Raw genomic sequence first — 13,634 nt, 5'->3', positions numbered from 1 at the left:
CAATGGAAGTCAGTGTTGTTTGATTATCGACTTTCATCGAAATATCTTCTTTTGTGTTCTGAAGAAGAAAGACACTCATACAGGTTTAGAACGGCATGAGGATGAATAAAAATGTTCATTCTCAGCTAATATTTTAATCGAGCAGAAAATCAGAGGAGGTCAGATTTGTCTCGTTGACGTGTCTGATCAGTTTAGATTCGGTCATGTGGTTGACTGATATTTAATTTCATGATATCATGATTATAATGTGTGAACACGCACAGACTGACAGCAGTGATTCTCCGCTCATGTACAGTTTTATTTACATTCACAGCTCGATACAGAGCAGCTCATGTACAAACACAGCACGGCATCTTCTGCTGACACAGGAAACAGGAAGTTAAACCACAAGAGTTTCACTCAAATCTCCCACGCGCTACACAACAACACTCATCGTTATCACAACTAACACATTATTCATTTTTACGCTCACTGTTATGTGTGCAAGATCAGACTGCACTCATGTCAGGTTTCATCTTTGCGTCAGCATTATTCATCTGGACGTCAGCTTTATTGATCACCAGCATCAGATGGACTTGTGTTGTTGTAGTCCATATTGTCAGTGTGTGTGATGTTCTCCTCACAGTCAAAGCTGTTCTGTCTGTGCATTTCTCTCGTTCTGGATTCTGTCTCACTGACGGAAGGCACACAGACCGCAGGGACAAGAGAACCACTGGAGAAAGATCTCCTCTCTAGAAGACAACACAACAGAACACAACAGACAACCCATCATATCTTAAACACACTATAGACAAATGTGGCACGATTGATTTCACTTTAGATTTAGAATAGGATTAATGCCCTCCAAGTCTCCGTATATTGACAATAATGTGCCGAATTTGACTCTTGGTAGTCTTTGGACTAATATTACCCACAACCCCTTGCACTTAAGAAATGCTGTGAAAATGTGATGGTCTTCAAACAAGTTTCTTCTTAAAATGTATGAATTTTTCGATTTCAAACAATGCATTTATAAGTGCTTGCTAACATTTCAATCACTAGCTTTCATTTATTGATGACAGTGTGTACTGTCATACCACATTCTCAACATCACATCAACAATGAAGTGCATAGTTTTCAGTGCGTAACAATAGTGTGTCTGAGTGGACATACCTCCAGGGCAGATGGGGTGCATGAGTCGGTTCATCTGAACGTTCCAGTGTTTGACGCTGGTACTGGCCTGTCTGAGTTTACGCTGAGCGGCCTGCGGAGGAGAAACTTTCATGAGCATAAACGAACACTGAAGAAACACAGACGCTCACAAACACACACAGAGCTGAGCTCACAGCGATGTCCTGATCCACTCGACGTCGACTCGCCCGGACTTTCTCCAGCTGATGCTGAGCCTCCCCGAGAGCCTGAGTCTTCTTCTCCATCTCCTGTCGGAGCTCCTGTTTCTCTCTCTGAGTCTGAAGGAGCTGCTCCTCCTGTTCCTCCTGTAGAGCCAGAAGAGACTTCACCTTCTCCTCCTCCTCCTCCAACAGCCTGTGAACATCACATGAAGCTCTTAACACCAGCATCAACTCAACATATCCTAGACACCCATCTTATCATAATATTGTCAATATTATTCATGTAATATTATCAAACAGTCATAACTCTTAGCAAAAATACTCTGAATAATCGTTAATTTGAGCAAAAAACACTCAGCGCATGATAGTGCGCATACATAGAATAACATTTATCTTTTTTGCTCAAATACTCAGAATAATCGCCCACTTTAGCGCAAATACCCAGAATCGTTCATTTTAGCAAAAAATGCTCAGATTAATAGTGTACAATAGTGTGCATACATAGAATAATGTTGATCTTTTAGTTCAAATACTCAGAATAATCGCTCATTTTAACGGAACTACTCAGAATAATCGCCCAATTTAGCAAAAACACTCAGAATAATCGCTCGCTGTAGTGCAAATACTTAGAATAATCTATCATTTCAGCGGAAATACACAGAATAATCGTCCAATCTAGCGAAAATACTCAGAATATTTGCCCATTTTAGCAAAATACTCAGAATAATAGTGTACAATAGTGCGCATACATAGAATAACATCATTTTGCTCATGCACTCAGAATAATCACTCGTTTTAGCACAAATACTAAGAATAATTGCCAATTTTGGCAGATATACTCAGAATAATCTTACTTCCTTTTACCATAAATACTCATAAGAGAATAATTCTAATTTTAGCGTAAAAACTTAGAATAATCACTAATCTTACCATAAATACTCAAGTGAATCTAGGACATTTATATTGATGTGCTCAAATCACGACTCGAGATAGAAAGTGTTCTGTGTCCATGGTTTCCCGGAACACCCAGATGTTGTCTGATTGTATATTGGTAGGGTCAGAGTGTGATAATTTTGACCAAAGGTGGGTCTCAATCTACCAGCTGCAGATCAGTTTCTGCATTTTGATGCATTTTGGTGCTAAAAATTCATCACATTTTCTTGAATGATTATAAAACAGCAGCCAAATATACAATGCATATATTTTCACAGCTAGATTCCTCAAGTTACAGCAGTTACACAGGTGTCTCCACAAAAACAACCATTGATGTGACCCCGCCACTCGCTAACGACCCATCGTCTGTTTTTATTATAACTTGTGTGCGTCATATAAAAAGCATGTGGGTTGTAAGTTTCGGCAAGTTGTTTCGATCGCTACTCACAACCTTTCTGTCTCTCTCTGGGTAGAAGCATCACTGTTGGTCTCTCTCTCTCTTTGTGTGTGTGTGTGTGTGTGTGTGCGTGTGTGTGTGTGTGTGCGAGTACCTGGTCTGTGTGTATCTATAAGTCTCCTCCTCCTGTCGGGCTCTGATCTGTTGATCTAAAGCTTCTTGCAGTCTGTGATGAAGATCTTCTAGCTCTTTGATTCTCCTGCGCTGATGTTCTACCTCCAGATCTCGTACAGTCACCTCTGCACGAAGATTCGCTCGTGCCTGCACACACACACATGCACACTGAAGGCTGTATACGTCGCTTCAAGAGCAATCACATTCTGTACTCTTCGTTGTTCTTTATAAAACTGTTGACGTTTTTAGATTTGAATGAAAACACTATTTTAACTTCATGGGACGTCCAGATGAAATGTTCTGCCTTGCACGCACACAACACCTCCTCTTTCTCTGCTCACCTCCTGCGCCTCTTGCAGCTGTCTCTGCAAGGTCTTCTGCAGCTCCTCGTGTTGACTGCGCCTCCTCTGCTCCTCCTGCTGTAAGGAGGCTCGAGCTTGTCTCTGTGCCTCCTTTAGATGCTCCAGTTCGGCCAAATGCTCCTCGCGCTCGCCCTGCAACTCCTGCAGCCTGTGCGTCTCCTCCGCCCGCAGCGCCCGCCTCCTGTTCCTCTCCTCACGCAGCTCCTGCCGACGTGCCCTCAGCTCCTCGTGCAGGGAGTTCTTACCCTCTGCAGACAGACGCAGAGCTGTCTGGACCGCTGAGAGTGAGACAGGTGGAGTGAGGCATTAGCATGGAGGCAAAATGAGTGAGAAAGAAACAGGGAGACAAGAAGAGTAAGAGGGGGAGAGAAAGAGGGGATTAGTGAGACAGGAAGGGGAGGGGGATCAACGAGGTAGGAGGAGTGTAATAAGAGGAGTGAGAAAGGAACAGGAAGACAGATTAAGTACGACAGAATGAGTGAGACGTGGGCAGTAAGACAGAAGTCAGACGGAATGAGTGAGACAGGACAGAAAGGCATAACAAGAGAGGCAGGAGCCTTAAGACAAAATGAGTGAGACTGGAGAAGTGAGACAGAATGAGTGAGACTGGAGAAGTGAGACAGAAAGAGTGAGACTGGAGCAGTGAGACAGAAAGAGTGAGACTGGAGAAGTGAGACAGAATGAGTGAGACTGGAGAAGTGAGACAGAAAGAGTGAGACTGGAGAAGTGAGACAGAAAGAGTGAGACAGAAAGACTGAGACTGGAGAAGTGAGACAGAATGAGTGAGACTGGAGAAGTGAGACAGAAAGAGTGAGACTGGAGAAGTGAGACAGAATGAGTGAGACTGGAGAAGTGAGACAGAAAGAGTGAGACTGGAGAAGTGAGACAGAAAGAGTGAGACTGGAGAAGTGAGACAGAATGAGTGAGACTGGAGAAGTGAGACAGAAAGAGTGAGACTGGAGAAGTGAGACAGAAAGAGTGAGACTGGAGAAGTGAGACAGAATGAGTGAGACTGGAGAAGTGAGACAGAAAGAGTGAGACTGGAGAAGTGAGACAGAAAGAGTGAGACTGGAGAAGTGAGACAGAATGAGTGAGACTGGAGAAGTGAGACAGAAAGAGTGAGACTGGAGAAGTGAGACAGAAAGAGTGAGACTGGAGAAGTGAGACAGAATGAGTGAGACTGGAGAAGTGAGACAGAAAGAGTGAGACTGGAGAAGTGAGACAGAAAGAGTGAGACTGGAGAAGTGAGACAGAATGAGTGAGACTGGAGAAGTGAGACAGAAAGAGTGAGACTGGAGAAGTGAGACAGAAAGAGTGAGACTGGAGAAGTGAGACAGAATGAGTGAGACTGGAGAAGTGAGACAGAATGAGTGAGACTGGAGAAGTGAGACAGAAAGAGTGAGACTGGAGAAGTGAGACAGAATGAGTGAGACTGGAGAAGTGAGACAGAAAGAGTGAGACTGGAGAAGTGAGACAGAAAGAGTGAGACAGAAGGAGTGAGACTGGAGCAGTGAGACAGAAGGAGTGAGACTGGAGAAGTGAGACAGAAAGAGTGAGACAGAAGGAGTGAGACTGGAGCAGTAAGACAGGAAGTGTGAGACAGAAGGAGTGAGACTGGAGAAGTGAGACAGAAAGAGTGAGACAGAAGGAGTGAGACTGGAGCAGTGAGACAGAAGGAGTGAGACTGGAGCAGTGAGACAGGAAGTGTGAGACAGAAGGAGTGTTTGTGTGTGTGTGTTAGACCTGTAATCCACTCTTGTCTCTGTCTGGAGTCAGATGCGCTGATCTCAAATGTTTTGTTGAGGGTCTTCACACAGAACATGCATCTCTTCCCATCTCTATCAGACAGCACCTGTCAATCACAGCAGAGGTGAAGCGTTAAACACCCACAGACGAATCAGGAGGAGACTGGACCCGCGCCACACGCCACAGTACCTCAACACAGCAGTTCTGATCCATCTCGATCACACCTTTACACTCTTTACCGTCTTCATTCATGAAGTATGACAGAGAGCCGGGCTTCAGACAGAACCAGCGCTCTGTCCAGTTCCTGCGTAAATGACCTTTCTTCCACAGATAACCCTGTCACACACACACACACACTCAGTATTCATACACAACCCATCATAATGAAGTCCACACGGCCGTTTCATCATCTCACCTCCTTCAGGACGTTCCCCACCATCTCTCGATAAACCTTCTCCACTGCCATACTCATGCTCTCCCCGTCCACCCCTCGACTCCCAGCGGCGGCGTTCACCACCTGCAGGAAACTCCAGACGCTCAACCCCTCCTTCTGAACGCAGTCCTGCGACAGAAACTCCTCCACGTCCACACAGTTCAACTCCACAGTCATCACGCTGCTGATCTTCCTCAACAAATACTCCACCTGCACCAATCACAAGAGCGATTGCATCATATTATCAGAACAAACACATCGTTTGGTTTCGGGCGGTCAGGTCACCTCCTCCAGCACGAGCACGAGTGGATACCGGTCCTCCGCCAGGAAGTTGAAGAGACACCAGAGTCGCAGCGCGTCCTGATTGGACAGAACTCGGAGCGTGTTGAGACGGTAGTATTTCTTGGAGCACAGAGTCCAGCAGAGTTCATCCAACTCCTCTTTGACAAACGTTCCCTCCACCACCTGACAACACAACACACAGATCTCAGTTATTCCAGAAGAGAACGAATCATCGGAGAGACACGAGAGAGAGATCTCATGTGTGATGTGGTTGTGTACTGGAGCGGCACCTTGTCCAGTATGAACTGGTTGAGGTAGGGCATGTATCCCTGACTGGACACGGGACCATCATCATCATCACTGAAGTGTCTCTCGAGGGTCGCGGGGTCATGAGGTATCCTCAAAACACTGTGAAGATTATGAGACAGAACCTACACACACACACGCACACACACACACACACAGTGGGTTTGTGTCATTAAATTAGAGAACATCGACTATTAAAACAACAATTTTATATCATCTGTACATTATTATTCCAGCTAAAACGTCGCCACAGGCTGTGTTGGGTGTAACTAGTTACTAATTAGTTACTGTAATTTAATTACCTTCCCCTTTAAAAAGTAAAGTAAGGGATTACTTTTATTTTGTCTGTAGTTTAATTAGTTACTTCTGATGTAAATTAACTAAATACTTTGTGTAATATATACAATAGTGGAATTGACATTAAAATGTAACTTCATGCTTTAATATTTGTAATACTTTTGTCAGTTAATAAGAGTACTTTATGTAGTTTAATATGATTTATTTGAATGAATTAAGAGTCGTTTCGTGTCTATCCTTGAATCACTTAACTCATCAAGCTTGATACAGGATATAGAAAGTAATTAGTAATAAATAATTTAATACTTTTTCAGAAAGTAATTTGTAAAGTAATCTAATTACACTATTGAATATGTAATTAGTAACTAGTAACCAATTACTTTTTCAGAGCAATGTACCAGCACTGGCCACAGGTCAGTTTCCGACATATTGAACCTTTTTAGTTGCCAAATGGAGAGTTTAAAACATTTTAATAGAAATTGTCATCATTTAATCCGTTTATTGTGTTTGTAAAACCCGTAGGCCTATATGATTCTTCCGTGAAACACAGATGATATTTTGAAAAAATGTGAGCATGAGCACGACTAAACGCTAAAAGAATTCTCATTCTTGGGTTTTCGTTTGGCCCACACAAGTACACACACACACGCACGCACACACACACACACACGCACGCACGCGCACACACGCACGCACACACACACACGCACGCACACACGCGCACGCACACACGCACGCACACACGCACGCACGCGCACGCACACACACACGCACGCACACACGCGCACAGCGCACACACACACACACACGCACGCACAGCACACACACACACACACACGCACAGTTGACTATCCCCGTGGGGACAGTCCATAGGCGTAATGTTTTTATACTGTACAAACTGTATATTCTATCCCCTATCCCTAACCCTATCCCTAAACCTAAAGATCATAGAACACTTTTTGCATTTTTAGATTTGTAAAAAATATTGTTCTGTACAATTTATTAGCTTTTGTGCCCATGAGGACCTCAATTTTGGTCCCCACGATGACACGAGTCCCCATGTGTTGGTGTGTATTCAGGTTTAGGTCCCCACCGGGATATACAAACATGAACGCGCGCACACACACACACACACGCACGCACACACGCACGCACTGCTGCTTGAAGCTGATCTTTCAAAAGCCACAAAGTGTGAGAGAGATTAACGCTGAACAAACACGCATTTCCTTGCGAGTACATTTCAGAGACTTTCATAAAAAAAACCATTCAAATCAAATCACTTAAATAAATATACACTTAATGTACAAAACACACATCACATCACATCACATCACATCACATCACATCACATCACATCACATCACGCACCATATAAACATTCAACAGGTTAACGTTGAATTCACATTATACAGATTTGAAAGATATTTCAAGTACTTAAAGAGAGACAGATCTCGAGTGTTTGAAGGTAAACCCGATTCAGAACACAAACACGACTCACACATGCAGTCCACTGTATCAAAACAAACATCTCAACATCAGCCTGTCTCTCTCTCAGCCTGTCTCACCTTCAGTTGTGATTTGGACACTTTCCCGCTGTCCTCTGTGTCCAGAGATGTGAAAGCGTACCAGATACTCTTCAGCAGAGCGGCTCTCAGCGCCATCATCACATCTACACCTTTATTTCTCCTCTCTGGTCTAGATTCAAGTCTTTCTGCGAGTCTCCCCACATCCTGCTGCTGTGTTTCAGCTTTAGCGCCACCTGTTGGCAACAAACACACATTCAAACCGTCCACATACCTGAATACAGCAGTGAGCTCACACAGAGACCAGTCAGACACATTATGCTGTATTAAAATAGCATAAGAATATTAAGAATAAACATCCTTCTGTGTAACCCAAACACAACATATTGTGTAAATATGCCATACATTTGACAATAGTCAATTGAAGATGTAAATAATTAACCATGAAACACAATTAACTTATATAAATAAACAAAACATATAGAATATTGGAATAAAATACTTATATTGAAGTGACTCTAATGTTTGTTTGTATTGGATGGAGTTTGTGTGTTTTTTTACACAGTGTTTGTATGTATAACATCATGTTTTTTATTGTGCATTCCAATTAATATCAATCAAACTGCAGTTGGTTTGTTTTGATTTAAGCCATACCCAGATAGCACACATACATCTGGTTTACGTCTATTTGACGTCTGCATTTACATCTGCAATACATCATTTGCTCATCTGCAATACGTCTCGGAGATGTCTGCTGTCAGACGTCATATAGACATCTAGAAGATGTCTGTAAGATGTTTATGATTTAGAATGGATGTACAACAGCTCTTTCTAAGATGTTTAGCAGATGTTTTTAAGCAGCAGATCTCCAGATCTTTAGCAGATGTATTACAGACGTTCAGATGTCTCCGAGACGTATTGCAGATGAGCAAACTATGTATTGCAGATGTCTTGCAGATGTAAATGCAGACGTCAAATAGACGTAAACCAGATGGATTGTGCTATCTGGGACAACAACCAACAAAAAAAACACAGCTAACTAACACAATAAAAACATGATAACATAATCATAAAAATAAAAAAACGGAGTTATCTCATTTTGGAACCAAACTCTTCATTTTTCCTTCATGTTTGTGACTGAACGCACTTGTTCTGTTCTCGCGTGTGTTTACAGCGCGAGACGATAACTCGAATCAAATAACTCAAAGATCCGCTTGTAGACATTTCAGTAAAACGCTCGCGACAGAAATGCGGGTGTGGGGGATTATTTTAATCAGGTTGTCGAATGACAGATATTTATCTTCCTCTGGCGTGTTTTAATCGAGGTTGAGCGATCGTCCTCAGTTCGTTTTTCGTACGCAGGCCGCGCGACGTGGTCTCGCTATGGATTGTGGGATTGATGGCGGTGTCGAGTGACGTCTCCCGCTGCAGTTAACGGACGGTACAGGTACAGAAATCTCAGGTGTGACAGGGAATGCGAAGATAATCCAGTTATTTACAAACGATGAGCGTCAGACGACATGAAATCGTTTGTTCATTGACACTTGCGTTGTTTTGTTCATGCTCTAGAGGCGAATTCATCCTCACCTATCCCGTGAACCGTAATATAACAATCCTTACAATCAAGTCCCTGTTTAATATGTATAAAGTTCCTATGGTCTTGATGTTTCATCTGTGTTGTGTATTGTAGAAGGCGTGAAGAGAGACGCCGTTTGCTTAGCTATGATTTTTCATCGACACGCCCCTCAGTTCGAAGAGTCAGGAACAGAGTCGACTCCCACGATTCGACTCTTTGGCGAAGTTCATGTGCACTCAACTCGAGAAAGTGATCGTTCCGAAGTGGTGGTACGTTTTGCATTATAAAATATTTTGATAATAATCATCATCATCATACATACAGATCATCAAATCATGCTGCGTGAAATACTGTATCCCACAATGCAATTCACCATCCATTTGGTTCTCCATTTCCAGCATAACAGTTAAAGTAATAATTCTTAACGTTGGTTTCTTAATTTAATCAAACTTTTAAATATTAAGACCGTTGTAAAAAAAGGCAAATTAACTATAATTATTCTAAAACAATACAAATGAATGCCACGCAGTTAAGAATGGAATGTAACGAAGTTAAATATTTACATTTACATGTGCATACTTTCACATACTATGTATAGCTGTAGGCAGAATACAGTACATACTACACACAGTATGCAAGTATTTCAGGGACATCTACTGTACAGTGCACTATTTTACTATAAACACTTCACATGTCCACACACACACAGGTTAAAGTGTTACTGTCATCAGGTTTTCACGAGAGCACACCTGGACACAATCTCACCTGTGGAAATACACCTCCGACATGATGTTATGATACAATCACGTCCGATCATTTCTGACAGACGGAGGAAAGTGAGTGTGTGTGAGATGTTGAGAGGTCAACGCTCAGGGCGATGTGTGTGTGTTCACATCCGCCACTGCTGAGAGATCTTTAAACGTGATGCTCCTTCAAAGTATTCTCAGACACATCACGTGTCTTGTGCTTTATTAAGGGGTTGTCATTGAATAAAATCGGTTTCCCATCACACAGGCGTGTTTTGAACACGGCGTCCAGACGATGATGACAGCGGGCTGTTACCCCACAGCTTATCTTACCTCTGACATCAACACGCTGAATGATTCCCGTCTGTATATCCAGAAGTAATGCATTTCTTTAACAGTTTCCTCGTGTAAAGTTCAGTGTCTCTCTATGCTGTGTGTTTTGGGGTCGGACTGACAGATCTGAGATCAGTAAACAATGGTTTGCAGCTGTCTGCACCCTGCTGTAATTTCAGACTCTGACACCAAACAAAAATCCATCTCTTCCTGAGACTCATCCTGCCTTTGAAATCTTCATGAACGAGTATAAACACACACACACACACACTGGTCAGAGGGGCGGAGCTACAGGCCGTCTGCAGGTAAAGGTGCAAGAGCTCACCTGTAACATCACTCAGGTGTGTGTCAGGACGCTGAGAGATCTTCATCCGCTCATCTTCATCTCTCTCAGGTAAGAACCCTCCGGATGTTTCATGTAAAGCAGTTCGCTCTGGTCAGTGAACATTAAACTAGAGGGAATGAGCCCTGATGTTTCCTCATCTGTGATACGTCTCTGAGACGTCAGATGTCATATAGACGTCTAGAAGATGTCTGTAAGATGTTAAGGTCGAATGGATGTGAAACTGCTCTTTATGCACTGCAAAAATTGACATTCTTACTAAGCATTTTTGTCTTGTTTTTAGTGAAAATATCTAAAACTTCTTAAATCAATGTACAATGACTTGACAAGAAAAGTGACCTAAGATATTTAGTCTTGTTTTAAGAAAAATAATGTAAGAATTAAGTAGGTTTATGGTAAGAACAAGCAAAAAACTCTGTCCATGTTTAGATATTTGTACTACAAAACAAGACAAAGACACTTAGTGCACTCAAAAAAAGATTTTTTGCTGCTTGTTCAATTTACTTAACTTGCTTAAGTTGAATGAACACAACTTTTGGAAAAGTTGGTCACAACATGATTTTTTTATGTTTAGTCATTTAACTGAATCTATTCATGTTGGGACAACATAAAGGAGTTGTGTTGTGTTAACATAAAATAGTTAAATTTGGGCAGAGGACTTATATTTCCCAGCATGCTTTGCGTATAACTGCATGTTGAATACATTTGCATTTAAATAATTGCTATGTTATGCATTTTTCAGTAAAAAGAAACACTTGTTAGTGTTTAATGTTCATTTATCTTTAAGGTTTTGAAGAGTTTGTTATATTTTTGAGTTTTGTGGTCACCGTTGTTCAGAAAAGCGTTGCCTTTGGTTAGGTCGTGGGCGGTTACAAGCTTTTATTTGCATTTCTGTTGAGTTCTATTAACTCAAAATCTTCTTAATGAAGTAATGTCTAATTAATGTTAAAAATGTATAATATAAAAAATGTTCTTGAGTGCTTTCATTAAATAATCTAATCGATAAAATTGTGGTTTTATATTGGTTTTATATAAAATATGCATGTGTATGACACAAATTAATTTAATCAAGACTGCTAAAAAAATTAAGTTCAGACAACAAGATTATAAAGAATCGTTTCAAACAAATTAGACTTTGTTGGAGAAATGTAATTCAATTTCGTGGAAAAGTTTTCCTTAATTTTATTAAGTTTGTTCAACAACTTTTTTTTAGCAGATGTTTTTATGCAGCGGATGTTTTTCAGATCTTTAACCGACCTGATGACGGAAATTGAGAGGGATGTGAAGTTTAATAGACCTTTCAATTATCATGATATTTAAAGTAAAGTATATTCTTTAATAATCATTGCTCTTCCAACAGCAATTTATATTTATTCATTTCCAAACACATATTTAGAATTTAAAATTGAGCTGCGCATCCATTTTTAGTGATATATTATCTTTCAAGTATAACATAATTGAGCACTTTTGCTGTTGTGCCCAAAGTCGACAACTGGCCCACATGCATCTACACAAACGTATTTCTTCACTGCTTTATTTTGAAGACCACTTTTGATCCTTGAAAACCAAAAACAATTTTAAAGCACTTGACAGATGAGGGGAATTCCACAGAGAAAGAACGAGTGAGACATTAGACATCATTTGGAAATTGCCTCAAGCTTTATACTCAAAGACAAGCGTGGATATTGTCTTAAATTAAACTTACATTCCTAAATAACATCCTGAAATGAAGTTAGATCACCACGGGAGTTTCATTTCCTTCTTTCGTGTTCTGAAGAAGAAAGTCCTACAGGTTTGACTTGACATCTTTCACAGTAAACTAGCAGTGTTTTCTGAATCATAGTGTCAAACATATCAGAATCTGAGATCATCATTTACACTCGTGAGCTTTTTTTGTCTGTTTGGTGAATTCATGGCCGATCCGTGTTAATTGTAAGGACCGTCCACGAGTTTATCCGGCGCGTTTGAACCTCAGTCTAAATGGTTATTATGTTAATCTGAAGTGTGTTTGAAGTCTCTGACTCTAAACCGGGTCTGTCTCTCTCTCAAAATCCTTCACAGGCTATCAAAGAGAAGCGGAAGAGGTTTTCCAAACTCCGGGGGTTTAAATGAGGAGGACGATGGTGCTTCCTCGCCTCAGGAAACACAGTTTAATCCGTCTGAACACATGCGGCCTTAGATAAACTTCCCAGGGCTTGTCTTTGGTCTACAACTCTAGGCTTTTGATATCCCATCTCGTCTCAACATGGATGCACCAGACGCTCATTGCCATTTCAGCAGGAGCGCCGTACATCATGGCATTTCGCCCTCCGGTGGTTACGGAGGGAACGACAAGCACCATCATCTTCACTCTGAACCGCTGGGCCGCTCTCTTCCTCTGTTCTTGTACCCGGCCCGTGTGGAGCAGGGAGTTTACGACGGCTCGTACTGCAGCGGGGCGACGCTGCTGTCGTACCTGCCGCCGTTCCACGCCGGTCTGGGTGTGTACGAATGTCCGTTTGAGCCCGCCTTCATTCAGAAGCGGAACGAGAGGGAGCGTCAACGCGTGAAGTGCGTCAACCAGGGATACGCCAAACTCCGAGACCACCTGCCCAACGGAAGCGCGGACAAGCGGCTGAGCAAAGTGGAAACTCTGCGGGCGGCCATCCGCTATATCAAGTACCTACAGGTTTTGGTGGAGAAGCCAGAGAGAGGGGAGGAGAACGTGGGAGCGGCGTCGCCTCTGTCTTTCTCGGACACCTCCTCAGAGGAGTCGGCTGGGAGTTAAGAGACGTTCAGAGGCCAAAAGGGTCATTATGCCCAAAAAAGCCCTGAAATCAACACTACACCCCGATTCTGCCCTTGAACTCTGT

General features: G+C 42.1%; 2 protein-coding genes across 2 annotated transcripts; one reads left to right on the top strand and one right to left on the bottom strand.

Moving 5' to 3' along the window:
* Positions 1-256: 256 nt before the first annotated feature.
* def6b (DEF6 guanine nucleotide exchange factor b) lies at positions 257-7,972 on the bottom strand. Its single transcript, XM_057325530.1, has 11 exons — positions 7,827-7,972; positions 5,949-6,089; positions 5,662-5,841; positions 5,359-5,586; positions 5,133-5,279; positions 4,941-5,049; positions 3,177-3,475; positions 2,816-2,982; positions 1,326-1,524; positions 1,153-1,243; positions 257-731 (listed from the first exon to the last, which is right to left on the bottom strand). The coding sequence occupies exons 1-11, from the start codon at positions 7,923-7,925 to the stop codon at positions 550-552; spliced, it is 1,842 nt and encodes a 613-aa protein (XP_057181513.1). The 5' UTR covers positions 7,926-7,972; the 3' UTR covers positions 257-549.
* A 4,435-nt stretch (positions 7,973-12,407) lies between these two features.
* LOC130548550 (achaete-scute homolog 5) lies at positions 12,408-13,549 on the top strand. Its single transcript, XM_057325388.1, has one exon. It carries the CDS (start codon positions 13,028-13,030, stop codon positions 13,547-13,549), a length of 522 nt encoding a protein of 173 aa, XP_057181371.1. The 5' UTR covers positions 12,408-13,027.
* Positions 13,550-13,634: the final 85 nt, after the last annotated feature.

The sequence above is a fragment of the Triplophysa rosa genome, linkage group LG25, assembly GCF_024868665.1.
Source record: "Triplophysa rosa linkage group LG25, Trosa_1v2, whole genome shotgun sequence".
NCBI classification, from domain to species: Eukaryota; Metazoa; Chordata; class Actinopteri; order Cypriniformes; family Nemacheilidae; genus Triplophysa; species Triplophysa rosa.
Note: the sequence above shows the minus strand (reverse complement) of the source record. Positions and strands in the feature narration are given on the sequence as shown.

What these genes read in the sequence shown, in the direction of transcription:
- def6b (XM_057325530.1), bottom strand. Translation starts at nt 7,925, where the DNA reads ATGATGGCGCTGAGAGCCGCTCTGCTGAAGAGTATCTGGTACGCTTTC. An exon ending in ACCAGTTCATACTGGACAAG is followed by an intron (nt 5,842 to 5,948) that starts GTGCCGCTCCAG and finishes TTGTGTTGTCAG; the next exon opens with GTGGTGGAGGGAACGTTTGT. An exon ending in TCGTGCTCGTGCTGGAGGAG is followed by an intron (nt 5,587 to 5,661) that starts GTGACCTGACCG and finishes TGATTGGTGCAG; the next exon opens with GTGGAGTATTTGTTGAGGAA.
- LOC130548550 (XM_057325388.1), top strand. Translation starts at nt 13,028, where the DNA reads ATGGATGCACCAGACGCTCATTGCCATTTCAGCAGGAGCGCCGTACAT.